The sequence below is a fragment of the Rhodamnia argentea genome, chromosome 9, assembly GCF_020921035.1.
Source record: "Rhodamnia argentea isolate NSW1041297 chromosome 9, ASM2092103v1, whole genome shotgun sequence".
NCBI classification, from domain to species: Eukaryota; Viridiplantae; Streptophyta; class Magnoliopsida; order Myrtales; family Myrtaceae; genus Rhodamnia; species Rhodamnia argentea.
The window spans coordinates 26,364,793-26,392,689 of NC_063158.1; the positions used below are offsets into that span (position 1 = coordinate 26,364,793).

Genomic DNA, 27,897 nt, shown 5'->3' on the forward strand with positions numbered 1-27,897 from the left:
CTTCCATCCATCATCAACGAGCCAAAGCCCCTCTTCTCCTACATTTCCCTCCTCAAACAATGAGCCTTCAAGAAGCAATAGCAGCTGATAGTGTTAATGAGCTCTACAGCTTAATTGAGCAGGACGAAAACATCTTAGATCATGGATCCGAGGGGCCCTTCCCAAATACTCCATTACACGTTGCCGCGGAGCAGGGAAAAACTAAAGTGGCCATGGAGATAGCCACCTTGAAGCCGCCATTCGCTCGAAAGCTGAATCGAGGGGGTTACATCCCCATGCACTTGGCTTTGCAAAAGAAGCATTATCGCACAGTGAGGACACTCATGACCCTCGACCCTGAATTGGTTCGAGTCCGAGGAAGAGGCGGGATCACCCCTTTGCATTTTGTAGCCGGGGAAAGAGGTGACAATGGGTGGGACAACATGGAGCTCTTGGAACTCCTGGCCGAGTTTCTATCTGCTTGCAAATTGTCCATCGAAGACTTGACGAACCAATGCGAGACTGCGGTTCACGTCGCCGTCAGGACGGGCAACAATGAAGCATTCAAGGTTTTGTTTGGATGGCTTAAGCGAGTCCATCTGACGCGAATCTTGGACTGGAAAGACCAACATGGTGACACCGTCTTACATATTGCTGCATCCGAAAAGCAGCCCGAGGTATACTTCATCGATTTCATGGTTATTCGTGCTTTTGTTTTGGGATCCTTCAATTCAAGCATAATCTTATCTAGGAACAATGTTTTGGTTGGAGGATACAGAGAAAAAGGAAGGAAAGAAAAGGAATGTTATAGAGAGATCCACCCTGTTCTAAGTTGAGAAAAAAAGTTATGATCAAAATTGTTTCCCTCGGAACTCCTACAAACTCAGTTTTCGACTCTTTACATCACCATCACTTCTACAGAACACAACAATAACTTAATTGATTCTTTTCTTTTCTTTCATTTTTCCTTTTGATTAGCAAAATCTCTTTCCTTCTTTCGATATCAGTCCATCCGAACATATCGTACGAGATATAAGCTAGTCAAACGGATGCTAACAAAGGACAATCCGACAAAAACCATAAAATAATCACGCTGTGGAAGGGAGAATTGCTCCCGGATCAGTTGAACACTATGCATAGAGGATATATGTATATATACACACACCTGTCTTAGGTAGTCTTTCTCTTCATACCAAAAAACCTAAGGTACAAAATGTAATTAAATCCTAAACATTTTAGTTGAAATGATTAAGTCCTAAAATTTTTATAAAAAGTTTTGGTCATTTCGGTCATCACTTCAGTGGATTGGCCTATGTTATTTACTACTCGCATGATCACTTACTAGGTATCATCTCGACCATTTCTAATAAAAGGACTAAATCTCACTTTTTAAAATAGACTCGGGATTTCATTACATTGGGTGGAATGATTGTATTTAATAAGTAAGGTTAAATAAACTTATTCCCATTGTACAGCGGCCGTTGCATCACTACACTAGCATCATCGAACTCCAATAGACATATGGCCATGAGCTCATTTTGTGTACGATAGTAAAGCTTGTGACAAAGCAGTGATTGAAATTGACGGGAACCGTGTACTTTAATTTCTTTTCCTTTGGGATTTTTTTTTTTCCAGATCATGAAGCTGTTGATTGGGTACACGGCTGTAAAAGCGAAGAACTTCCGGGGTAGGACGGCTCTGGACATCTTCCAAGAGAATCCTAGCGGCGACCAAGATCTAGCGAAAAGGTCACGCCGTCTAGGACGTCGGGCAATTACTCCTACCCTCTCTCTATCACAGTTTTTTAGCAAGGAACTAACTTCCTTTGAGAAGTGCGCAAATTTTTTCAGAATCCCAGATGAATCTGCTCGCAACATAATCCTCTTAGTGTCTTCCTTAATCGCGGCTGCCACTTACCAAGCTGCTCTCACTCCTCCAGGAGGATACTTGCAGGATTCCTCTTCAAATCCCACAGCAAATTCCACCGTTGTTACCGCCAATTCCAGCAGCGTGGCTACCAGAAAAACACATGGAGCCAGAGATAGTATCCGGAGACGTTCGGGACTCTATGGGTACGCAATGCTCAATAGCCTGGCCTTTTTCGCCTCCATCGCCACAATCTGGGCTACCACTTTTACTGTAGAGGCCAACCCTCTGTTTCACATCCCTATACCCCTGCTCTGCCTTGCTTACTCTGTTTCTCTTATTGTCCAAACTCCACAAGACCGTGAGGTGGTAGCAATTTACCTACTTGTACTTGCTGTGTTCTGTTTGATCGCCGTGTTTGGTGTCCCCGTGCTCTGGAGGGTAGCGTACACAAGAGTTCGGCGTCGAATCGATGCCACAAGGGGAGGCGTCGCAACTTTCGACGACCGAAAGATTCAACATACTTGGCAAGCATTACTTATTTTCATAATTCTTGTCACGCTAGTTTATTTTTAGTTGCATGTAATGGACTGCTGTATTAATTCCTTGGTCACCGAAGGCCCGTAATCATGCTTGAATTCGATGCTTTCCGAATAGCCTTTTTCCTAATCCAGCTTGTGAAAACGAAAAGCACTGAGCGGTAACTCGCAAAGACGGACGCCAGAAGTGCGTACGCACCAAATCGCGAAGAGTGGAATCTCTCGATTTCTTGTATTTCTGCAAAAGACGCAAACTGAGTGATCTGACAAAACACAACAACTAAGCACAGTTGCAATCCTAGATAAACGTAAAAGAACTACTGGATCTTATTATATCACCCAATCAAAGACAAGATATCTTAACGCATTTAAAATGTTAAAACAATAGAAACAGAAAATTCAAATGTTCTATACCAAATGAATGCCCTAAATTTTATAAAATAAAAAATATCGAGATTCAAAATCCTATCTTCATCAAAATGAAAGATGTAAATCCAAACTTGAGGTGCCCCCACATCGTTCTCACATCATTGGAAAAAAAAACTCAGCCTCCAGTTTTTGATTTTAGAATGTCGGGTTATTTGATAAAGCATATGTTTTAAAATCCTCTTGGAATTTGGAACCATATCTCTAAAATCAATCAATTGCTTGCTTTAAGAAAAGATCCCCACCAAACTTCAAGATCGATCTATCAATTGATTCTTTAAATAGCCATGATGCTAAAATGCGTAAAAATGTAAGAGATTGAGTTTCCTCTATCAAAAATTCGTACCTTCCTGTTGTATTGGCTACTATATGAAGGCTTCCTATCTCCATCTTTTCGAATTATTAGCTCCTTTTGTAATGCTAGGGATGCCTCTACATTGTTGTACTTCATCTATTTTAAGATAAATTTCAAACAAGGAGCCAAAGAGGAATTGCTTTCTCAAAAGAGAACCCAAAATGTATATTATCTCAAATAAGAACCTGAAGTAGTTAACTAAATCTTAAAGAAGGACTTGGAAAGGGGTCACTTAATCACGATCGCCACTTACCAAGCCACCCTCGGTCCTCCGAGAGAATATTGGCGGGACTCCTCTGCAAATCTCCCGGCAAATTCAACTATAGTTACCGCCAATAATTCCGGCAGCATTGCCATTGGGAGGCCTCATTAAGCCGGAAACATGATCCCGAACAGTTGGGAGCTATTCGGGTTCACCGTCCTCAACAGCACCACTTTTTTACGCCTCCATCGGCACAATCTGGGTCACCGCTCTTTCACTAATTCCCGACACTTTGATGGTTCACTTCTCTATATCATTTCTCAGCCTTGCCTACATTTTTTTCCCTTGCGATCGATTACCCGCAATACAACCCGGCCGCAGGAATTTTCCTAAGGTCTTTTTGTTACTCCTCGGTGATAGTCGTGTTTTGTCTCCCCTCGTTCGTGGCTATATCATATGGTATCTTCCAATCAAAGATGAGATACCCTAGCACATATAAAAACAACTAGATCCTGTAAATAGCAGGAATATTAGCTCAATATAACGCTCAATAAGGTTTTACTTTTTCTTTTACGTTCATACGCTAAAATATGCTTAAATGGAACTATCGCAATATTAATAAAGATAAAAAAAAAAAAAGGGGGTAATAAAGTAGTAAAAAGAATACATAATTGTTTTCATCTATGAAATAGGTTGAGATGAAAATATATTCACACATATGAACAATAAAGTGTAAAACTTGTGAATAGTAGTGGAGGGTTGATTTGAGTTTGTTATGAAAAGTTGATGAACTAAATTGAACAAATTGAAAGTTGATGGACTAGATTGAATATTTAGAAATAGTTAAAAGATTGTATTGAACATATCAAAAGTTCAAAATCACGCTGCGCCAAAATTTATGGATTATTAGCATCGTTTTCTGAAAGGAAAATACTAAAGGGTCAATCTTCTTTTGGGTGTTGTTAATGAGGATAATATGAAACTAGTCTGTTGACACACCAGCTCCATCATCAGATCCACGAAAATCGCCGCCTTAATAGCTTTGGCCTTTTATGTTTACATGCTCTTTTCTGCTCAATTTGCTCTTGATTCCACAAAAGAAAAACACAGCATCTCCCTACAATCCGCAAGCTAAGAAGAGATTTGCTTGACGATACTTGATATACGTGTAATGGAAGAGATGATCTACATCTGCAATAACATCTTTCAAGTTCAAACATCAATTTAAAACTGAAAACCTTGCAGCGAATTTATGTAACTCTCTCAGACAGCAACAATGGCCACAATTCTTGGCAGCAATCTACATGACATGCTCTAGCATGTCGACCATTCGCGTATCGTAATGATCGTCATGTGCAAATTAATCGAAATCCGAAATCCACCAATGATGGTAAATTTTCAAATTTTCCAATGACTACACCATATAGATTGGCATGAAAATTACGTATGGCCATGCACAATGCACAACTCTGCTGCTTCCAGTTTTTGGTTGTGAATGTTATGTCATCAACCGATGTTAGTATAGGTAAAGTCATTTTCTATGCATATCACTAGAGCATGAACGACCGTCAGCATAGTGTGTACGTGGTGCGGAAATATACTATCCGGCTATTCAGTAGTTTTTGGCTTTTCTTTGGCATACGGAATGCACCTTTCATTGTTCTTAGCAATCCTATCTTTTGTAACTTTAAAATTCCATTTATTTCACAAAAAATAAATAATCTAGAAAATATTTCCTCAAAATATTTACTTGCATCGTTTGACCTAATTAGCCAATAAAAATTTGTTAATTACTGCCAACAATTTCTATCTAAATATTTTCATGAACAATGAAAATATTTCTTTTTGCACGTATTTTCGTAAGCGATATAAGCGATTAATTCTAGAAGAATGTTGTCCAAATTATTGATCTCGTGACCTGTCTTTCTTGCCCGGTTGCATCTTGGAATCAGGCATAGTGTCACAGACTCCGGCAACCTCTTGACTAGAATTTTCTTCTTCCCTTGTTATTTCTCTTGCAGCATGTTTGTCAAAGATAATAAATGATGAGTACGGTGACGTCCTGCCTCCACCGTCACAGCGACGACCAGACTAAAAATGAAGGAAAAGTCCACTATTACGCACCCAAAGAATGACATTTTCCACGTGGCGAGATATCATAAGCGAATCGAAAGATACGAAACTGGTCTTGTTTTTCCGCTTATTTTTTGGCGACTGAGAAGGGATTTTGTTAGATTGAAAAAAAAATCATGTTCTTATATGATTAACGTCAAGATTGTTGCGTATAATTAAGGGTGAGAGAGTTGCAGAAGGAAGCAAAGCAAACTTGTAGTGTACAATCTTAAACAAAGTAGAAAAAAATTAAACCGCTAATGAACTCCATTGGCCTTGTCTAGTGAGAGAGAAGGCTCTGCTTTTAATTCGTCCTCCTCATTTTGAAACAGCAGCTCTGAGGAACAACCTGCGGGAGGGAGGTGATCTCTGCATGCTTGGAGAACTGAGGTTGGATTTTTCGATTTTCATTCCCCCTCATCGTTTTATGCAATCAAGGCTCACCATGTTCTGATTTATGGATTGAATTTAGTTTTCGAAATTTCTCTTTTTGCCTGCTTCCCGTCGCTCTTTTGGTTAACTAGTAGAACATCTAATGATTGTCTGCCAAGAGGGTTAGCAGTTTTTTTGCTCAATCTCGTTGTTTCCTGGGAAGTTTACAGGGAAGCTGTTTGTGAAGTACAGAGCTTTTCAAGAGTCAAGCCTCTGACTTTTATTGGGTGCCTTCACCAGTTTTTCTCAAGAAATGGGTTTTTAATAATAGTATGAGCACAGCTTTTAGGTGGGGCGTTGTTGTCGACCGTAATTTCCGTGAAGAACTGATCAGCTCAAGTGGCGCTCCGCATCAGTTTTGAAGCTTCAACCCCTTCGCTTTTGCCTTAATTTTCTTTGTTGATGATGGCGTTGACTTTATATTTTATCGAGAGTTCAAACACTCCTACATCCCTATATAGTCTGGATGAAAACCTCTTCTTTCCTGCAGAGCATTTGTTCTGAGACCTTGTGATTGTGAGAGCCTTTTCTTTCTTTGCTTTTCGTTTTCACCTGCCATGGAGGTAAACAAAATCTGTTTGTGTTGTCTATGATGTCCAGAGAGTTATGATATGATCTCTGGTTTTAGTTTGTCTCTCTCAGATTGTATCTGTTGCTGAATTAGCTGGAATCCAATCATGAATCCTCTACGTGTTTCTGTGAAAGGATCGCAATTTTCAGTGAAAATAGTGACAGAATTTGGTTGCATTTAGCATTTGTTTCCTCTGTTTTTCGCATGTTGCTCGAGTCACTGTGCTACTGGTAGAAGTGGATGAAAGCGATTTCGCAGCTTATGTAGAATACCCTTCAGGTCATGCACAATCCACCGTAATTTTTTAAAGTGGTGTGGTTAGGAAACTGTACAATGAAATGCCTTGTTTGATAGTGATCTGCACATGTTTTGTCTGTGGTTTTTTATCAAGCCAATGAGTTCATAGTATTACATGTTGCGACAGTGTTCTATTTACTTAATTCTGTGTACTTGACATGCTTACAATTATGATGGTATTGTTGGTTACAGAGCACTTTCTGGCAGCAGATTAGTGGTGTGAGGCTTGTAATCTTCGGTGAAAACGAGGCTATTGGCAACTGAGAAAGGCGGGACGTGAATATGGGGAATAAAGAATCGAGAAGTAACAGCGGCTACTACTATGATTCGCGCAGTTATGACTCCCGATCATTTCGAAGCTCATCCGATCGCTCTTCATTTTCTGAGAATTACCATGATCATGAAAGAAAAGGCGTGGTACAGTCAAAATACTCCAAAATCGGTGATGATTACAGCTCGCTGGAACAGGTATCTCAACTCTATGTTCTACCTTTCAAGCTTATTTACATTTCGCAAATTAAAGAACACTAGTTTCAGGCTTAATTCATTGAATAAATGCGGAAATACTTTGCATTTGTAGTCTCAGCTATTCCAAAAATATAAAGCACTAGGTTCAAGCTTAATTCACTGAATAAATGTGGAAATGCAGGTCACAAATGCTCTTGCTCAAGCTGGCCTCGAGTCTTCCAATCTTATTGTGGGTATCGATTTCACAAAAAGCAATGAATGGACAGGTGCGCGATCATTCAACCGCAAGAGCCTACATCACCTTGGGGATACCCCTAATCCGTATGAACAGGCAATATCTATAATTGGGAGGACGCTCTCAAGTTTCGATGAAGACAATCTCATTCCTTGTTTCGGTTTTGGCGATGGTCAGTACTTGCGGATGTTGTTACTAGAGGTAACACTAACTGAAAGAGTCACTAATTACTGGATGGTTGGAATTCCATTGGTTTTGCAGCTACATCATGCGACGGATATATTTTAAAAAATATGACAATCAAGCAAAATAAAGAAAGTAAATATGCCAATCTATATCAATCAAGAAAGTGGATATATCAATCAATTTTTGAAAAGATTTCCTAAATATTTGAATCCACTTTTTAATTCGTAATCTTACGATTAACGATTGAACTCAAATCCTTGTCTAATCGAGTATTCCATCAATAATCCTAAAGATGGACTTTCTCGATTGTTTGGTAAGTTGCGGATTAGGAAAAATTCCTAATCAACCTGTATTTTAAAAGATATCCACTTTGATGCAAGATACAAGATATGCTCAAATATGCAAACATAAGATATGCAAATATATTCAAGATAGGCAATAAAAATATTTAAAATCATCATTTTACCTATCTTGCAGATATCTTTTCCAATTCGAATTGGATCGAATTGCTTGAGATCGCTTACGGATTGGACCGGCAGAGCTCACATGCACACGGATGATCACGGCGGAGGGACATTCGATGGGACACTTTGGCAAGTACAACAACACCTGTAGATTTATTAACTTAAACCAGAGCCAAGCCAATAGCTAAGTTAGTGGACTCCTTGAATGTGGTCGCGAGTCAGAGGACTCCATCGAGAATTAAATAAACAATCAAGTAGATGACAAACGCTTGGGCATGATGAAGATGTCGTCTTTGCTCCCAATGAACGAAAGCAAACCTACATGAAAATAAAGTATCGATGCAACAAGGACTTGAACATCTCTGATGGGTTTTACTTGAAGACGACACGTCCACAACTGGGTGAGACCGAATGAGAACCTGCAACAAAAAGAAAGTGGGAAGCTTTCTGGTTCTGGAATTGATAGAACTTAATAACAATAAAAATCTAATGGAGTCAAACAAATTGTTAGAGAAAAAACTTCCCTTTTGATGTCTGAGACTTGAGTCGTTCAACACGTGAATACCTCAACTTATGTAAGTGAATGTCTCTCCACCCCCAAGGTGGAATCTTCTCCAAGCCTTCTTTGAACATTCCTCAATTCAGATCAAACTTCCATCAGAAGCTATCTTGACCGCCGCTTAGGATTTTGGTTTTACCTGCAAAGAAAAGAAAGAAACTTTTCTCTTCTCTTTTGAAAGCTCCTTTTTTTTAATGTGAATTTTCTGTCATGTATTCCTATGTGCGCTCCTTTCTTCCCTACAAGTTTTCTTCATGATTGGTGGGTAAACATGAGAAAACAATAAAGAATTCAAAGTAGAGGCATGAATCCGTAGTGTTTCATAAGATAACGATGGTGAATATCCAAAGGCAAGGATCTTGTCTGGAATTTGTCCACTGATTACGGTGTCTTCGGGAGCACCGTGTAAGTACTTTCATTGAGATTGCTAGACTTTTTGCAGGGACTTGCCAAGAAACCTTCGTTGGAAATTACCTAGACGCCTGGATCTTCGTGGATGGTTGTTCAAAGTTCTTGACCCTATTGGTGAAGCGGTGGTAAAAAAGAAAGCCTCAGTCTTCTCCGTCTCTCTCACGCTTTCTCCACCTCCTGTCTTTCTCTATGGCCGTGAGCATGTATTGTGGCCGTCAAAATTCTCTCTAGCCGTGTATGACAATTGTGTGGCCTCCATTTTGCGAACCCTAGACATGCTTATTTATAGAGACAGATTTAGGGTTACAAATTACCGAATTATTGCCCAAGTTTTCTTTTAATAAATCAATTTTCCTCCTTGGCACTTTTATTTCCAATTTTCAGCTCCCTATTGATAGTTATGGACTTTGCCCCAATTTGGTGCTCTTGTGGGCTCAATCCAAATAATTCAATTGATTCGATTAAGCCCAAAATCTCGAAATAAGTTCATCCACTGCCAATCCAATCAAATGCAAAATGTAATGCAATGGATGCTAAATATAAATATGAAAGATGATTTTGTTATTTTTATTTAGAACTAAAATCAATTTAAATTTTTTATGCAGAAATGACTGAAAAAGATTAATCAAAATTTAGGTATCAACAGGATACTGAATTAACTAATGCATGAACAAAAAGGTCCCCAAGAGCCATTGAATTTTTCATGGGAAGATACGCATGTTTTCTGATGGCTTGAATAGTGTTTTGGCCTTTTTTTGACTTTTATTGTGTGAAGGCTACGGATGGTTCAAGAGCAATAATTGTGTGGATTTTTTTGTTGCTTTATGAATGTAAGAAGATATGGGCGATTGTTCAGCACTGTAATCAAGCCATAGAACTCCAAGTGAGCTTCGAGTTGTAGTACGTAGTACGAGTATTTTGCATTCCAATGAAGAATTTCTCTCTCCGATTTGTTTTTGTTTCCTTGTTTTAAATTTCCAAAGTCACAATTATTGTTTTGGTTCCAACAGTTTTGAGCAGATACCATCTTTGCGAGCCGCGTGGGTGGGACACCCTCCGCTGCTACTCAGTACTCCCCACAACTTGCAAGTAGCGGCTGAGAAATGGCACCCAACAATTAATTAAAAAAGGGGGGGGGGGGAAGGAGAAGTCAGACCACAATTAATTACGAAACTTCGCATGTAAGTTCTCTAAAGAGAAAAATCCACCGACCGATTGAATGATGAACAATGACTGCGTTGACTATGGCCCTATTTATGACTTCGCATGTCCGCCACTCCGGCTTCCATCTATCATCAACGAGCCAAGGCCCCTCTTCTCCTACATTTCCCTCCTCAGACAATGAGCCTTCAAGAAGCAATAGCAGCCGATAGTGTCAATGAGCTCTACAGCTTAATTGAGAGGGACGAAAACATCTTAGATCGTGGATCCCAGGGCCCCTTCCCAAATACTCCACTACACGTTGCCGCAGAGCAGGGGAAAACTAAAGTGGCCATGGAGATAGCCACCTTGAAGCCGCCGTTCGCTCGAAAGCTGAATCGAGGGGGTTACAGCCCCATGCACTTGGCTTTGCAAAAGAAGCATTATGGCACTGTGAGGGCACTGATGACCCTCAACCCCGAGTTGGTCCGAGTCCGAGGACGAGGCGGGATCACCCCTTTTCATTTCGTTGCCGGGGAAAAAGGAGACAACGCTAATGAGAATGTCGAGCTCCTAGAACTCCTGGCCGAATTCCTATGGGCTAAGTCATCCATCGAAGACTTGACGAACCAATGCGAGACTGCGGTTCACGTTGCCCTCAAGAACCACAACCTCGAAGGATTCAAGGTTTTGTTTGGATGGCTTAAGCGAGTCAATCTGACAGAAATCTTGGACTGGAAAGACCAAGATGGTAACACTGTCTTACATATTGCTATTTTAAAAAGGCAGCCCGAGGTATGGTTCTTCAATTTCATGGATGTGTTTGCTTTTATTATTTGATCCTTCGATTTGACGTAATATACTCCTCGAACAAATGTTATGATAATGAAATACCGGGGATTGAAAGTACATGGATTGAGAAACATTGATAGAGAGGAGATTGAACTAAGTTTTGGGTAACTTTATATTATTTAATATTATCACTTTACGTTGACATTTGACGCTTGACGATTGACGCTTGACGATTGACACTTGACGCTTGACGTTGTACGGCATGGTGTTGTAAACTGTAGTAATATCCATAATTTACATGCTAGGAGTGGTCCAATGGAAACACAAGAAAATCATCAACAAAAATGATTTATCAAATGACATGATATATTATTGGTGATTATTGTGATAATCGGACCATATTGAAGCCTCCACAAGTAAGAAATCTAACACATCCTATTATAAATCAATTGTGATCACTAATAATCTCTTTGTTAACGGGAGAATTTGATCCCCGATTAGATTGAATCTTATGCATAAAGGATATAAATATACCTGTCTAGGATAGTCCTTCTTTTCATAGCAAAAGAACTCATGTACAACATGTAATTGAATCCTAAACCTTTCAGTTGACTTGATCGTGTCCTAAACTTCTATGAGAAATCATAGTCATTCCGTTCAGTAGTTTTGCGAATTTGTCAAAATGCTACAACTCACACGCCTAGCTATCATTCATATAATTTCAGGTAAGATGACTATATATCACCTTTTGAATACATTTGGGATGTCATTACATGGGTTGAAATGATTGGATTTGACAAATAAGGTTTTAGTAAACTTTTTCCATGGTACATCGGTCCATGCATCACTAGTATGCCCAAACTCACATGGCATGAGCTCACTTTGTGCACGACAGTAAAAACGATTGGGATTGAAGGGATGGATACTTCATTTTGTTCCCTCTGCATTTCTTCCAGATCATCAACCTGTTGATTGGGCATGTCAAAGTAAATGTGAAGAACTTCGAGGGTGAGACGGCTCTAGATATCTTCCGAGCGAATCCTACCAGCGATCAAGATCTGGCGAAGAAGTTACAAGATCCTACTCTCAGTAAAAACATATGTTTATCAGAGTTTTTAAGAAGTCGACTAACACCGTACGAGCGGATCGTATTTGAACTCGGCTTCAGAGATGAATCCGTTCGCGACATAGTCCTTATAGTGGCTGCCTTAATTACGACTGCCACATACCAAGCCATGCTCACTCCTCCAGGAGGATACTGGCAGGATGACTCTTCAAATCTCCCGGCCAATTCCAGCGGCATCCCCGCTGGAAAACCACATCGAGCTGGAAGCATTATCTTGAGCGGCGCATATCTGTACGCGTTCACGACCCTCAACAGTTTTGTTTTCTTTGCCTCCATTGGCACAATCTGTATGATGGCTTTTCCCCTACTACCCCACGCTTCCCTGGTTTACTCGTTAGCGGTTTATGTTGGTTTTGCCTACTTTGCTACCCTTATGATCGAATTCACGAGATCGGATGCGGTCGTGGGAATCGTCATAACGGCATGTGTTTTTAGCTTGCTGCTGGTCTTGTTGGCGGCCCAGTGGAAGGCGTGGTCAAAGCACAACCGGCTCCTATGCGGAATCGATGCCACAGGGAGACACATCGGCCATTTCCCAAAACTGAAGCATGGAAAATAGTTTGCAAGTGTTCTTCTCGTGTGTGCAATATGATACCTATGTTTCTAGTCCCCAGGTTTGTAAAAGCTAAGACTCTTCTTATTACTGCAATATAGCGTTATTGTCACAGTCACCCAAAAACTGTTACACTAACAACGTCCTTCTCTAAAATATTATGACTGTGAAAAGTAGAGGGAGTGAAAAATCTTCTTTTTCTCTTTTCCTATTTCCATATTGTTAAAGATCTCTTCCATTGCACTCCCTCCGCTTTTCTCTTCCATCTATTTATTTCTATTGTACTATGTAGTTGTCCTTCTCAAATCCTTTTGAGTTCAAAGGTACCAGTTGTGTTCCTTCCATCTAGTTATTTCTATTGTACTATGCACTTTAAGGGTTAGTGTCATATTTTATTGAAGCTACAGTGTATCGTTAGATTTAGTCTACTTTTATTTTATTCATCGCAATCTAACATGCTTATCTATAAATTCGTATATATAAAATTTCTTTTTTTAAAAAAATTTCTTCATTAAAAATTCTTTTTTGTATTGATTCTCTTTTTCTCATCTTAATAATTTCGATTACATCCTACCTTGAAGCGATATGCTTCAATTTATTTATAAACTTACCGACTTATGATGAAGTAATGCCATTTCTTCTCTTAGATATATTCTATATCACGAAAAGTTAATCGCTAGTTAGATGCTAAGCGCGCCTCAACTTGATCAATGAGCAGGCACCAAACTTGTCCCAATGTGAACTTGCTTGGAATGAGACAGGTAAGACTTGTTCGGGTCGATTTTCGAGTTAAATGGGCTCCGTTGCTCACCTCTAAATTTGATTAGATAAATTGAAAACAAGGGGACCTAACTAGAAAAGCGATGAAAGGGTTGAAAAGTAAAACTTAACCTACTTTTTATGGGGGGATTACATTGGGGTTTTTATATTCGTTTTGAGTGGGGAGTTTAAAATGTGCACTACTAATTAAGAATCGGACTGCAAATAAAGAACTTTGGTTTTAGCTTTTTTCATATGCGAATTAGTTATAATCTATGCAACTTTAGCAGAGATGCGAAGATCAATCGTATATAAGCTTGTTGAGAACAAGCTTCTAAAAGGACATCATTAGTCAACCTGAAGATATGTGGACTGGCATTACAATTATGTTACTTAACAACATACTTAACAACTAGCCTTCACGATCTTCCTCCATGCACAGGTAGAATTACTGCTGGGTGTCGCAGACCACGATCATTTGATTTGCTCGATTTAAGATGATGCCATCCCTGTGACGTAGTTGGATTAATTCGTAGGCCAGTCAATCTGGACTCAATCGAGAGAGATTTCTAGAGTACATGACGTTTATGGAGAAAATGAAAAGGAGAAAAGGCTCGATTGAGAACAAATTCCTAAAGCATGCGACGTCTACTCAAAAAATCAAAAGTATAAGGGCTTGGCTAACCCAAAACAAAAGTTCGGTGGCTATATTGGACTTTTTCCCCCAATAATATCCACACGTAAGAAAATTACTGTTCCAATTTGGACTCAGGCACGCTAACATCTGAATTTTTGTCAACAATTCAAAGTCTTATTCTTAATAACAAAGCACGATATATAGTTAAGGACACACTCTCATCCCTCAATACAGATCTAACATCGTAAATATTCGGCGGCCAATCACCACTAAATTCGGTGATTAGCATAGCCGAGATTTCCCTCTCTATTTGCAATGACTTGCGGTGCGTGTCTAAGTTCAATGTCCTAATTACCATTGCCATGCAGAATCACCAATAAATGTTGAAAGAACACGGATCAAATACGTGTAAGGAACTACCAAATATATATATATATATATATATATATATATATATATATATATATATATATCTAGTTTGAGAGAGTAAAACCCTCAAATTTGACCTAAATCTAAATCGAAGGGAGAGAGCGGACTAATCTCGGAAGCATTGTAGAGCCACATCATGAGCATCCTCCTCGGTAATCGCTCACCGGACGAATGGCCAAACTAGTCTCCACGTACATTCAAGATCACCTGCATAAATTTATTCGCGCACATAAACTCCCAGAACATATCAGAAAAGAAAAGAAAGACAAAAGGGAGAAAAGGGAGAGGGGTGAGGAGGGAGAGAAGGTCCTCTCTCTCCCTTAGTGTTGGCACTTCAGCGGTGGCGTCTGCTAGGGAAAAGGAGAGAAACCCTAAGGAGAACATGGGAGATAGTCTATTTGGGATTTGCTAGACTTGAAAATTTTTTATGTATCTCAAGAACTCATTGAGTTTTATTCTAATATATGAATGACATCTTTCCGACAAAAAAAAAAAAGCAAAGAAAGAGATCTTATTCTTAATAAAAATTAGAAAATAGCTAAAAGAAGAAGAAGAAAGAAACACTAGCTGAAAACTAAAAAAAATAATAATAAAGAAAGAAAGAAAGAAAGAGTCGTTCAAATTTCTTAATAAAAAGGCCGGCCCAGATTGCGCAGCCCAATTTGGCCAACTCCCCATTTTTTTTTTTTATTGATTTGGGCCTGGTTTGATGATATTGTGGATGTCTGGTTTTAAATTTCTCGATCACTAAACTGAGTTGCTTGTCATGTGTTCGTCGAAATGCCTGAGTGAAACTCGTGTGCAAATCTGAGGAGTGTTATCATGCTTGGCATCTGGATTGGTTGTTGTTCGGTACAGACGTTTAAAACTCCCGTCATGTGTAATGTTGTTTAACTGGGTATGTCATCGAAGCATGTTCCCGGGATTGAAGTTTGTTTCTGCTGGTTGTCGAAGAAGTTGAGAGAGGTCTTGAGTGAATTTACCTGTAAAAAGTTTTTTTGATGATTTTTTTTGTAGTAAGATGTATGAGCGTGAGGGCCCAAAACATTCTGCATTGCTTATTTCGCAACTTAAGGTTGAATTTGAAGTCGATTTCGATATTCGCTTGAAAAAGTGATCGGGATTGAAAACTATTTTTCACTGATAGGAATTAAACCTTTTCTAGAAGCCTCTGGATTAACATGTTGCATTATAGAGTCATTTTCCTAGATGCTCACCACTTGTTCGACGAAATGCATAAGTCAGATTCGTGATTGTTAGCTTGTGTTATGGATGGTTTGCAAAGCAATCCGTTATGTCTCAGATGGTTTTGTTCAAAAAAACTAACTAGTTGCGGTGTCTGCTAGTCCATTTCCTGTCAACCGAGATTTTCCTTCGCTTATTGATGGTCTGATTTTATTGTCTCTGAGTACTTTACTGACCGCCCCTTTCTGCTATCTTATGCATTCTATGTGACTCAATGGTGATTAGCAGAGGTTCCCGGTGAAAAATATGGTTTCAAATCAGTGACGCACATGATGATTTTCCGGTAAATTTCACTAGCCGAATTCCAGTTTTACGCTATCTTCCTATGCATATTGGTACTGTTTGATTCGTATTTGTGAAACCTTTAGTGGTTAGTGGTGGTGGAAGTGAGGGTTAACGGTAGTGGCCGAAGATGATAGTTCACTGGGGTTATCCGGTGACACAGGAACGTGCTATGGTCGGTTCACTATAAATATTAATTCGGACATAATGCTCCACATTGATGGGTCCAAAAGTTGCTGAAAATAAGCCTGACTTTTCTCGTCGTGATTTGAGGATCTCTGTGTGACAAAAACTTCATGCAAATATGATGCCACTTTGATATGTCTGCATATACTTTTGTATGCTGAGTCGAAAGACGAAATTCTTGTTAATAATGCTGTACTTGTTAGGAATTTGTTGGGATCATGGCTGTCAGAGCGGCGTATGTCTTGAATTCGCTTGTTTCATAGTTTAAAGTGTCATACATGATCAAGATCTGTTGGATACCTGACTGTAAACGTTACCATTGACTGAAATTTGCAGGAACTCCATTGGAATTTGATGGCTGTGACCCTCGAGCTTCAATTTAACCTCAATTTGATCCTAATTTGAGACTATACTCATCATAAGAGCTTACACACACGTGAGAAGATATTGCATCATTGCTGATTTGATTTTTGCCAAATGCTTGTATTTCGGGTCTTGTGTACTCTGTTTCAGTACTGATCGTAACTCGTAAGAGCTTACAACACGACGTTACGACTACCCTCTGCTTTTGTGCTTGATCACCTCCTATTGGGCTGGCAATCAAAGCTAGCAGGCCGCCGGTTCCTCCTGATCAGCAACTCACATGTTTCTCCTTAAAAAGACAACTGACAAATCCTAAGTGAAATATCTGAACTGACTTTTGCTGATGTATTTTGCGTTTTGGAATTGCCGTTTTGTTGTGCTTTTCTTTGGCAAGCAGTGAACATGGTCGCCACTCAGATTGAGCAGCCAAAGCTCACAAACACAATCATAAGGTCAGTCTCACTGTTCTCCATCGGACTTCATGTATTAAGCTCGTTCTGCACTTCTCAGACTTTGCTGGTTTGTATCTGGTTTGATTTTCCGCTCGAATTTGGGAGTCCTATTTTCTTGGCCTTGAAGTGAAGCAAGCATATGATGGCATATTTATTTCACATCAAAAATATGGGAATGATATTTTGAAGTAATTGAAAATGGAATCACTCAAACCAATTCATACTCCCGTAGTAGAACGGTTGATGCTACGGAATGAAGGCACAGGTGAACTGATAAATCCCATTTATTTCAAAAGCACTATTGGGAGTTTCATATATTTGGCTTCTACTGGGCCAGATATTGCCTATGGAGTGAGAATTATTAGCAGGTTTATGGGAAAACCCTATCAATCACATTTGCATGCAGTAAAAAGAATTTTACGGTATGTCGATGGAACTTGTAACCACGAAATTCTACATTCTTGTACTGAAGATTTCAGTTTATCGGGGTACACAAACAGTGATTGGTACCGAGAATCGGAAGAGTACTTTTTGATATGCTTTTTTCCTCGGATCGGGAGTGATTTCTTGGTCCTAAAAAAAAAAACAGCAAGTTGTTGCACTCTCGACAGCCGAAGCAAAATACATGACGTTAGCTTCAGCGGCTTATTAGGCGATATGGCTTCATAGGGTGCTGAATGAACTAATGCATGAACAAAAAGGTCCCCAAAAGCCATTGAATTTTTCATGGGAAGATACGCATGTTTTCTGATGGCTTGGACAGTGTTTTGGCCTTTTTTGGACTTTTATTGTGTGAAGGCTACGGATGGTTCAAGAGCAATAATTGTGTGGATTTTTTGTTGCTTTATGATTGTAAGAAGATATGGGCGATTGTTCAGCACTGTAATCAAGCCATGGAACTCCAAGTGAGCTTCGAGTTGTAGTACGTAGTACGAGTATTTTGCATTCCGATGAAGAATTTCTCTCTCTGATTTGTATTTGTTTCCTTGTTTTAAATTTCCAAAGTCACAATTATTATTTTGGTTCCAACAGTTTTGAGCAGATACCATATTTGCGAGCCGGGTGGGTGGGACACCCTCCGCTGCTACTCAGTACTCCCCACAACTTGCAAGTAGCGGCTGAGAAATGGCACCCAACAATTAATTAAAAAAGGGGGGGGGGAAGGAGAAGTCAGACCACAATTAATTACGAAACTTCGCATGTAAGTTCTCTAAAGAGAAAAATCCCCCGACCGATTGAATGATGAACAATGACTGCGTTGACTACGGCACTATTTGTGACTTCGCATGTCCGCCACTCCTGCTTCCATCCATCATCAACGAGCCAAAGCCCCTCTTCTCCTACATTTCCCTCCTCAAACAATGAGCCTTCAAGAAGCAATAGCAGCTGATAGTGTTAATGAGCTCTACAGCTCAATTGAGCAGGACGAAAACATCTTAGATCATGGATCCCAGGGCCCCTTCCCAAATACTCCACTACACGTTGCCGCGGAGCAGGGGAAAACTAAAGTGGCCATGGAGATAGCCACCTTGAAGCCGCAGTTCGCTGGGAAGCTGAATCGAGGGGGTTACAGCCCCATGCACTTGGCTTTGCAAAAGAAGCATTATGGCACTGTGAGGGCACTGATGACCCTCGACCTTGAATTGGTTCGAGTCCGAGGAAGAGGCGGGATCACCCCTTTGCATTTTGTAGCCGGGGAAAGAGGAGACAATGGGTGGGACAACGTGGAGCTCCTAGAACTCCTGGCTGAATTCCTATCTGCTTGCAAATCATCCATTGAAGACTTGACGAACCAATGCGAGACTGCGGTTCATGTCGCCGTCGGGACGGGCAACAGCGAAGCATTCAAGGTTTTGTTTGGATGGCTTAAGCGAGTCCATCTGACGCGAATCTTGGATTGGAAAGACCAAGATGGTGACACCGTCTTACATATTGCTGCATCCGAAAAGCAGCCCGAGGTATGGTTCATCGGTTTCATGGTTATTTGCACTTTTGTTTTGGGATCCTTCAATTCAAGCATAATCTTATCCAGGAACAATGTTTTGGTTGGAGGATATAGAGAAAAAGGAAGGAAAAAAAAGGAATGTTATAGAGAGATCCACTCTATTCTAAGTTGAGAAAAAAAGTTATGATCAAAATTGTTTCCCTCAGAAACTCCTACAAACTCAGTTTTCGACTCTTTACATCACCATCACTTCTACAGAACACAACAATAACTTAATTGATTCTTTTCTTTTCTTTCATTTTTCCTTTTGATTAGCAAAATCTCTTTCCTTCTTTCGATATCAGTCCATCCGAGCATATTGTACGAGATATAAGCTAGTCAAACGGATGCTAACAAAGGACAATCCGACAAAAACCATAAAATAATCACGTTGTGGAAGGGAGAATTGCTCCCGGATCAGTTGAACACTATGCATAGAGGATATATATATACACACACACCTGTCTTAGGTAGTCTTTCTCTTCGTAGCAAAAGACCTAAGGTACAAAATGTAATTAAATCCTAAACCTTTTAGTTGAAGTGATTAAGTCCTAAAATTTTTATAAAAAGTTTTGGTCATTTCGGTCATCACTTCAGTGGATTCGCCTATGTTATTTGCTACTTGCATGATCACTTACTAGGTATCACCTCGACCATTTCTAGTAAAAAGACTAAATCGCAGTTTTTAAAATAGACTCGGGATTTCATTACATTGGGCGGAATGATTGTATTTAATAAGTAAGGTTAAATAAACTTATTCCCATTGTACAGCGGCCGTTGCATCACTACACTAGCATCATCGAACTCCAATAGACATATGGCCATGAGCTCATTTTGTGTACGATAGTAAAGCTTGTGACAAAGCAGTGATTGAAATTGACGGGAACCGTGTACTTTAATTTCTTTTCCTCTGCAATTTTTTTTCCAGATCATGAAGCTGTTGATTGGGTACACGGCTGTAAAAGCGAAGAACTTCCGGGGTAAGACGGCTCTGGACATCTTCCAAGAGAATCCTAGCAGCGACCAAGATCTAGCGAATAGGTCACGCCGTCTAGGACGTCGGGCAATTACTCCTACCCTCTCTCTATCACAGTTTTTTAGCAAGGAACTAACTTCCTTTGAGAAGTGCGCAAATTTTTTCAGAATCCCTGATGAATCCGCTCGCAACATAATCCTCATAGTGTCTTCCTTAATCGCGGCTGCCACTTACCAAGCTGCTCTCACTCCTCCAGGAGGATACTTGCAGGATTCCTCTTCAAATCCCACAGCAAATTCCACCGTTGTTACCGCCAATTCCAGCAGCATGGCTACAGGAAAAACACATGGAGCCAGAGATAGCATCCGGAGACTTTCGGGACTCTATGAGTACGCAATGCTCAATAGCCTGGCCTTTTTCGCCTCCATCGCCACAATCTGGGCTACCACTTTTAATGTAGAGGCCAACCCTCTGTTTCACATCCCTATACCCCTTCTCTGCCTTGCTTACTCTGTTTCTCTTATTGTCCAAACGCCGCAAGACCCTGAGGTGGTAACAATTTACCTACGTGTACTTTCTGGGTTCTGTTCGATCGCCGTGTTTTGTGTCCCCGTGCTCTGGAGGGTAGCGTACACAAGAGTTCGGCGACGAATCGATGCCACAAGGGGATGCGTCGCAACTTTCAACGATCGAAAGATTCAACGTACTTGGCAAGCATTACTTATTTTCATAATTCTTGTCACGCTAGTTTTTGTTTAGTTGCATGCAATGGACTGCTATATTAATTCTTTGGTCACCGAACACCTTTAATCATGCTTGAATTCGATGCTTTCCGAATAGCCTTTTTCTTAATCCAGCTTGTGAAAACGAAAAGCACCGAGCCGCAACTCGCAAAGACGGACGCCAGAAGTGCGTGCGCACCAAAACGAGAAGAGTGGAATCTCTTGATTTCCTGTATTTCTGCAAAAGACGCAAACTGAGTGACCTGACAAAACACAACAACTAAGCACAGTTGCAACCCTTTTCCTAAAAATTACAAATCAAAAGTAGAAATACTGAGAATATAACAAAACCCTAGATAAACGTAAAAGAACTACTGGATCTTATTATATCACCCAATCAAAGACAAGATATCTTAACGCATTTAAAATGTTAAAACAATAGAAACAGAAAATTCAAATATTCTATACCAAAAGAATGCCCTAAATTTTATTAAATAAGAAAAATATCGAACTTCAAAAGCCTATCTTCATCAAATAAAAGATGTAAATCCAAACTTGAGGTGCCCCCACATCGTTCTCACATCATTGAAAAAAAAAAAAAAAACCTCAACCTCGAGTTTTTGATTTTAGAATGTCGGGTTATTTGATAAAGCATATGTTTTAAAATCCTCTTGGAATTTGGAACCATATCTCTAAAATCAATCAATTTCTTGCTTTAAGAAAAGATCCCCACCAAACTTCAAGATCGATCTATTAATTGATTCTTTAAATAGCGATGATGCTAAAGTGCGTAAAAATGTAAGAGATCGAGTTTCCTCTATCAAAAATTCGTACCTTCCCAAACGAATGTTGTATTGGCTACTATATGAAGGCTTCCTATCTCCATCTTTTCGAATTATTAGCTCCTTTTGTAATGCTAGGGATGCCCCTATACTGTTGTGCTTCATTTGTTTTAGGGTAAATTTCAAATAAGGTGAAGAGGAGTTGTTTTCTCAAAAGAGAACTCAAAATGGATATTATCTCAAATAAGAACCTGAAGTGGTTAACTAAGTCTCAAAGAAGGATTTGGAGAGGGGTCACTTAATCGCGACTACCACTTACCAAGCCACCCTCAGTCCTCCGAGAGAATATTGGCGGGACTCCTCTGTAAATCTCCCGGCGAATTCAACCGTAGTTACCGCCAATAATTCCGGTAGCATTGCCATTGGGAGGCCTCGTTAAGCCGGAAACATGATCCTGAACAGTTGGGAGCTATTCGGGTTCGCCGTCCTCAACAACACCACTTTTTTACGCCTCCATCGGTACAATCTGGGTCACCGCTCTTTCACTAATTCCCGACACTTTGATGGTTCACTTCTCTATATCATTTCTCAGCCTTGCCTACATTTTTTTCCCTTGCGATCGATTACCCGCAATCCAACCCGGCCGAAGGAATTTTCCTAAGGTCTTTTTGTTACTCCTCGGTGATAGTCGTGTTTTGTCTCCCCTTGTTCGTGGCTATATCATATGGTGTCTTCCAATCAAGGATGAGATACCCTAACACATATAAAAACAACTAGATCCTGCAAATAGCTGGAATATTAGCTCAATATAACTCTCAAGAAGATTTTACCTTTTCTTTTATGTTCATAAGCTAAAATATGCTTAAATGGAACTATCGCAATATTAATAAAGATTAAAAAAAAAAAGGGGTAATAAAGTAGTAAAAAGAATACGTAATTGTTTTCATCTATGAAATAGGTTGAGATGAAAATATATTCACACATATGAACAACAAGGTGAAAAACTCGTGAATAGTAGTGGAGGGCTGATTTGAGTTTGTTATGAAAAGTTGAGAAATTAAATTGAACAAATTAAAAGTTGATGGAATAGATTGAATATTTAAAAATAGTTAAAAGATTGTATTGAACATACCAAAAGTTCAAAATTACGTTACACGCTGCGCCAAAATTTATGGATTATTAGCATCGTTTTCTGAAAGGAAAATACTAAAGGGTCAATCTTCTTTTGGGTGTTGTTAATGAGGATAATATGAAACTAGCCTGTTGACACACCAGCTCCATCATCAGATCCACGAAAATCGCCGCCTTAAAAGCTTTGGCCTCTTATGTTTACATGCTCTTTTCTGCTCAATTTGTACTTGATTCCATAAAAGAAAAACACAGCATCTCCCTACAATCCACAAGCTAAGAAGAGATTCGCTTGACGATACTTGATATACGTGCAATGGAAGAGATGATCTACATCTGCAATAACATCTTTCAGGTTCAAACATCAATTTAAAATTGAAAACCTTGCAGTGAATTTATGTAACTCTCTCAGACAGCGACAATGGCCACAATTCTTGGCGGGAATCTACATGACATGCTCTAGCATGTCGACCATTCGCGTATCGTAATGATCGTCATGTGCAAATTAATCGAAATCCGAAATCTACCAACGATGGTAAATTTTCAAATTTTCCAATGACTACACCCTATAGATTCGCATGAAAATTACGTATGGCCATGCACAATGCACAACTCTGCTGCTTGAAGTTTTGGTTGTGAATGTTATGTCATCAACCGATTTTAGTATTGGTAGAGTCATTCTCTATGCATATCAATAGAGCGTGAACGACGCTCAGCATAGTGTGTACGTAGTGCGGAAAGATACTATCCAGCTATTCAGTAGTTTTTGCCTTTTCTTTGGCATACGGAATGCATCTTTGATTGTTCTTAACAATCCTATCTTTTCAAACTTTAAGGTTCCATTTGTTTCGCGAAAAATAAATAATTTAGAAAATATTTTCCTCAAAATATTACTTGCATCGTTTGACCTAATTAGCCAATAAAAATTTATTAATTACTGTCAATAATTTCTGTCTAAATGTTTTCATGAACGATGAAAATATTTCTTTTTTGCACGTATTTTCGTAGGCGATATAAGCTATTAATTCTAGAAGAATATTGTCCAAATTATTGATCTCGTGACCTGTCTGTCTTGCCCGGTTGCACCTTGGAATCAGGCATAGTGTCATAGACTCCGGCAACCTCTTGACTAGAATTTTCTTCTTCCCTTGATAGTTCTCTTGCAGCATGTTTGTCAAAGATAATAAATGATGAGTACGGTGACGTCCTGCCTCCACCGTCATAGCGACGACCCGATTAAAAATGAAGGAAAAGTCCGCTATTACGCACCCCAAAGAATGACATTTTCCACGTGGCGAGATATCATAAGCGAATCGAAAGATTCGGAATTGGTCTTGTTTTTCCGCTTTTTTTTCGGCGACTGAGAAGGGATTTTGTTAGATTGAAAAAAAAAATCATCTTTTTATATGATTAACGTCAAGATTGTTGCGTATAATTAAGGGTGAGAGAGATGCAGAAGGAAACAAAGCAAACTTGTAGTGTATAATCTTAAACAAAGTAAAAAAAAATTAAACCGCTAATGAACTCCATTGGCCTTGTCTAGCGAGAGAGAAGGCTCTGCTTTGAATTAGTCTTCCTCATTTTGAAACAGCAGCTCTGAGGAACAACCTGCGGGAGGGAGGTGATCTCTGCATGCTTGGAGAACTGAGGTTGGATTTTTCGATTTTCACTCCCCCTCATCGTTTTATGCAATCAAGGCTCACCATGTTCTGATTTATGGATTGAATTTAGTTTTCGCAATTTCTCTTTTTGCCTGCTTCCCGTCAATCTTTTGGTCAACTAGTAGAACATCTGATGATTGTCTGCCAATAGGGTTTGCATTTTTTTTCTCAATCTCGTTGTTTCCTGGGAAGTTTACAGGGAAGATGTTTGTGAAGTACAGAGCTTTTCAAGAGTCAAGCCTCTGACTTTTATTGGGTGCCTTCACCAGTTTTTCTCAAGAAATGGGTTTTTAATAATAGTATGAGCACAGCTTTTAGGTGGGGCGTTGTTGTCGACCGTAATTTCCGTGAAGAACTGATCAGCTCAAGTGGCGCTCCGCATCAGTTTTGAAGCTTCAACCCCTTCGTTTTTTCCTTAATTTTCTTTGTTGATGATGGCGTTGACTTTATATTTTATCGAGAGTTCCAACACTCCTACATCCCTATATAGTCTGGATGAAAACCTCTTCTTTCCTGCAGAGCATTTGTTCTGAGACCTTGTGATTGTGAGAGCCTTTTCTTTCTTTGCTTTTTGTTTTCACCTGGCATGGAGGTAAACAAAATCTGTTTGTGTTGTCTATGATGTCCAGAGAGTTATGATATGATCTCTGGTATTAGTTTGTCTCTCTCAGTTTGTATCTGTTGCTGAATTAGCTGGAATCCAATCATGAATCCTCTACGTGTTTCTGTGAAAGGATCGCAATTTTCAGTGAAAATAGTGACAGAATCTGGTTGCATTTAGCATTTGTTTCCTCTGTTTTTCGCATGTTGCTCGAGTCACTGTGCTACTGGTAGAAGTGGATGAAAGCGATTTCGCAGCTTATGTAGAATACCCTTCAGGTCATGCACAATCCACCATAATTTTTTAAAGTGGTGTGGTTAGGAAACTGTACAATGAAATGCCTTGTTTGATAGTGATCTGCATATGTTTTGTCTGTGGTTTTTTATCAAGCCAATGAGTTCATAGTATTACATGTTGCGACAATGTTCTATTTACTTAATTCTGTGTACTTGACATGCTTACAATTATGATGGTATTGTTGGTTACAGAGCACTTTCTGGTAGCAGATTAGTGGTGTGAGGCTTGTAATCTTCGGTGAAAACGAGGCTATTGGCAACTGAGAAAGGCGGGACGTGAATATGGGGAATAAAGAATCGAGAAGTAACAGCGGCTACTACTATGATTCGCGCAGTTATGACTCCCGATCATTTGAAGCTCATCCAATCGCTCTTCATTTTCTGAGAATTACCATGATCATGAAAGAAAAGGCAAGGTACAGTCAAAATACTCCAAAATCGGTGATGATTACAGCTCGCTGGAACAGGTATCTCAACTCTATGTTCTACCTTTCAAGCTTATTTACATTTCGCAAATTAAAGAACACTAGTTTCAAGCTTAATTCACTGAATAAATGCGGAAATGCAGGTCACAAATGCTCTTGCTCAAGCTGGCCTCGAGTCTTCCAATCTTATTGTGGGTATCGATTTCACAAAAAGCAATGAATGGACAGGTGCGCGATCATTCAACCGCAAGAGCCTACATCACCTTGGGGATACCCCTAATCCGTATGAACAAGCAATATCTATAATTGGGAGGACGCTCTCAAGTTTCGATGAAGACAATCTCATTCCTTGTTTCGGTTTTGGCGATGGTCAGTACTTGCAGATGTTGTTACTAGAGGTAACACTAACTGAAAGAGTTGCTAATTACTGGATGGTTGGAATTCCATTGGTTTTGCAGCTACAACGCATGATCAGGAAGTCTTTAGCTTTTATGCCGACAATAGACCATGCGAGGGCTTTGAGGAAGTTCTTTCCCGTTACAGAGATCTAGTTCCGGATGTACACTTGTCTGGTTAGTTTTAAACAATTAGCAAATATGTTACAGATTTTGTTTATGGAACTATTGAAATGACAAAGTACCTATGTTTACCAAAATAACAGGACCGACATCATTTGCTCCGATAATTGACACTGCCATTGAAATAGTGGATAGCAGTGGTGGACAGTATCATGTCCTTGTGATCATCGCCGATGGACAGGTCAGTTTATAAAGAGCTCTTGTTTATGCAGTAACTGCAGCCCTAATCTTTTTATGTCTCTCCCATATGAGGAATTTCTCAGCATAAATTATTCGGTTTAACTTCATTTGCAAGGTTACAAGAAGCGTTGACACGGGTCATGGCCATTTGAGCCCCCAAGAGCAGAACACAATAGATGCTATCGTGAAAGCAAGGTTTGGATATCCATTTTACTAGATCTGATGCATCTACTGCATAAATCACAATCCTGAACCTACATTTCCATTTTTTCAGCGAGTATCCATTGTCCATCGTGTTGGTTGGAGTCGGGGATGGACCGTGGGATATGATGCACAAGTTTGATGACAACATTCCTTACCGAGCTTTTGACAACTTCCAGGTTAACAGACTGAGCTACAATGATTATAGAACTTGCTTGTATAATGAGACTTCGACTTGGTGTGACCGAACTCTTTTTCTGTCTTGTAGTTTGTAAATTTTACCGACATTATGTTGAAGTACATGCCCACATCCAAGAAGGAGACAGAGTTCGCCCTTGCGGCATTGATGGAAATACCAACACAATACAAAGCTACACTCGATCTCCAACTTCTTGGGTAACACTTGAGTATACACTTTAAAGTGTAGTTTAAATTAGCAATTTATAAACATAGGATTTGTACTTATAATTTCAGATGTCGAAGAGGAACTCCAGGAAGGTTTCCTCTACCTCCACCAAAGCAGATCCGTTCTGCAAAATCTTACCCGAAGCGCATGCCCTCAAGCACTAACGAACACAGGAGTGGTTTCTCTTACGCTTCTACTCCTACTGAAAGTCCTTCTCACAAGGTGACTTTTTTTCCTCAAATGCAGAGCTCAACTCAAGTAAATGTCGTGACCGATACAGAAATGAATGTTCGCTAGCTTGATGTACTTTCATGTGATGTCCCATTCCTTGATCTTTAACACAAGTCTCCGATCACTTGTAAACCTCGGTGGTTCTTGTTTTCTTTTTTCCAGAATTGTCCCGTGTGCTTGTGGAGTAAGAAGGATCTTGCATTTGGATGCGGGCATCAGGTAAAAGAACACCAGATTTATTTGCTGTTACGTCTCTACAGGATCCGTAACATCTCAGTGTCACTTTTGCAGACCTGCTATGAGTGCGGAACGGACTTGACCTCGTGTCCGATCTGTCGCACATTCATAACTACCAGGATAAAGCTTTACGACTGAACATCGGAACCAAGTAGATGGATAAAGCGGTAGATGAGTTTCGTGATTTACTGGTGGATTCTTTTGGCTCCGGTACGGGTCTCTTCGAGTTTGTGAGCCTTTGCGGACATGTAGTTGACATATGTTGTTTGCTGTAACCAGTTCTGTTTTCGGTTTCTTCGCTCTTTGTTTTGCTATTTGCCGTTGATGTAAATTCTACCTCTGTTCTGCCTTGTTTACATCATACTCCAACATTCTACAACACCATCTAACTACTTACAGGTTCTTTTTGGCACGAAAGGTTGG

At 39.7% G+C, this 27,897-nt stretch overlaps 2 protein-coding genes across 2 annotated transcripts; both read left to right on the plus strand.

Annotated features, from left to right (window-relative positions):
• Window positions 1-7,043, plus strand: LOC115733795 (ankyrin repeat-containing protein BDA1-like). Its single transcript, XM_048284850.1, has 3 exons — window positions 1-656; window positions 1,615-2,286; window positions 6,972-7,043. Exons 1-3 carry the CDS (start codon window positions 60-62, stop codon window positions 7,041-7,043), a joined length of 1,341 nt encoding a protein of 446 aa, XP_048140807.1. The 5' UTR covers window positions 1-59.
• LOC125316715 (E3 ubiquitin-protein ligase RGLG2-like) lies at window positions 6,972-27,851 on the plus strand. Its single transcript, XM_048285829.1, has 10 exons — window positions 6,972-7,247; window positions 7,429-7,654; window positions 26,100-26,213; window positions 26,303-26,400; window positions 26,515-26,594; window positions 26,674-26,779; window positions 26,869-26,996; window positions 27,075-27,228; window positions 27,400-27,456; window positions 27,529-27,851. Exons 1-10 carry the CDS (start codon window positions 7,062-7,064, stop codon window positions 27,610-27,612), a joined length of 1,233 nt encoding a protein of 410 aa, XP_048141786.1. The 5' UTR covers window positions 6,972-7,061; the 3' UTR covers window positions 27,613-27,851.
• Window positions 27,852-27,897: the final 46 nt, after the last annotated feature.

Coding starts and splice junctions, on each gene's coding strand:
- LOC115733795 (XM_048284850.1), top strand. CDS start 60: ATGAGCCTTCAAGAAGCAATAGCAGCTGATAGTGTTAATGAGCTCTAC. Junction 657..1,614: donor CATCCGAAAAGCAGCCCGAG/GTATACTTCATC, acceptor TTTTTTTTCCAG/ATCATGAAGCTGTTGATTGG. Junction 2,287..6,971: donor GTGTCCCCGTGCTCTGGAGG/GTAGCGTACACA, acceptor TGTTGGTTACAG/AGCACTTTCTGGCAGCAGAT.
- LOC125316715 (XM_048285829.1), top strand. CDS start 7,062: ATGGGGAATAAAGAATCGAGAAGTAACAGCGGCTACTACTATGATTCG. Junction 26,214..26,302: donor TCCGGATGTACACTTGTCTG/GTTAGTTTTAAA, acceptor CCAAAATAACAG/GACCGACATCATTTGCTCCG. Junction 26,401..26,514: donor TGATCATCGCCGATGGACAG/GTCAGTTTATAA, acceptor TTCATTTGCAAG/GTTACAAGAAGCGTTGACAC.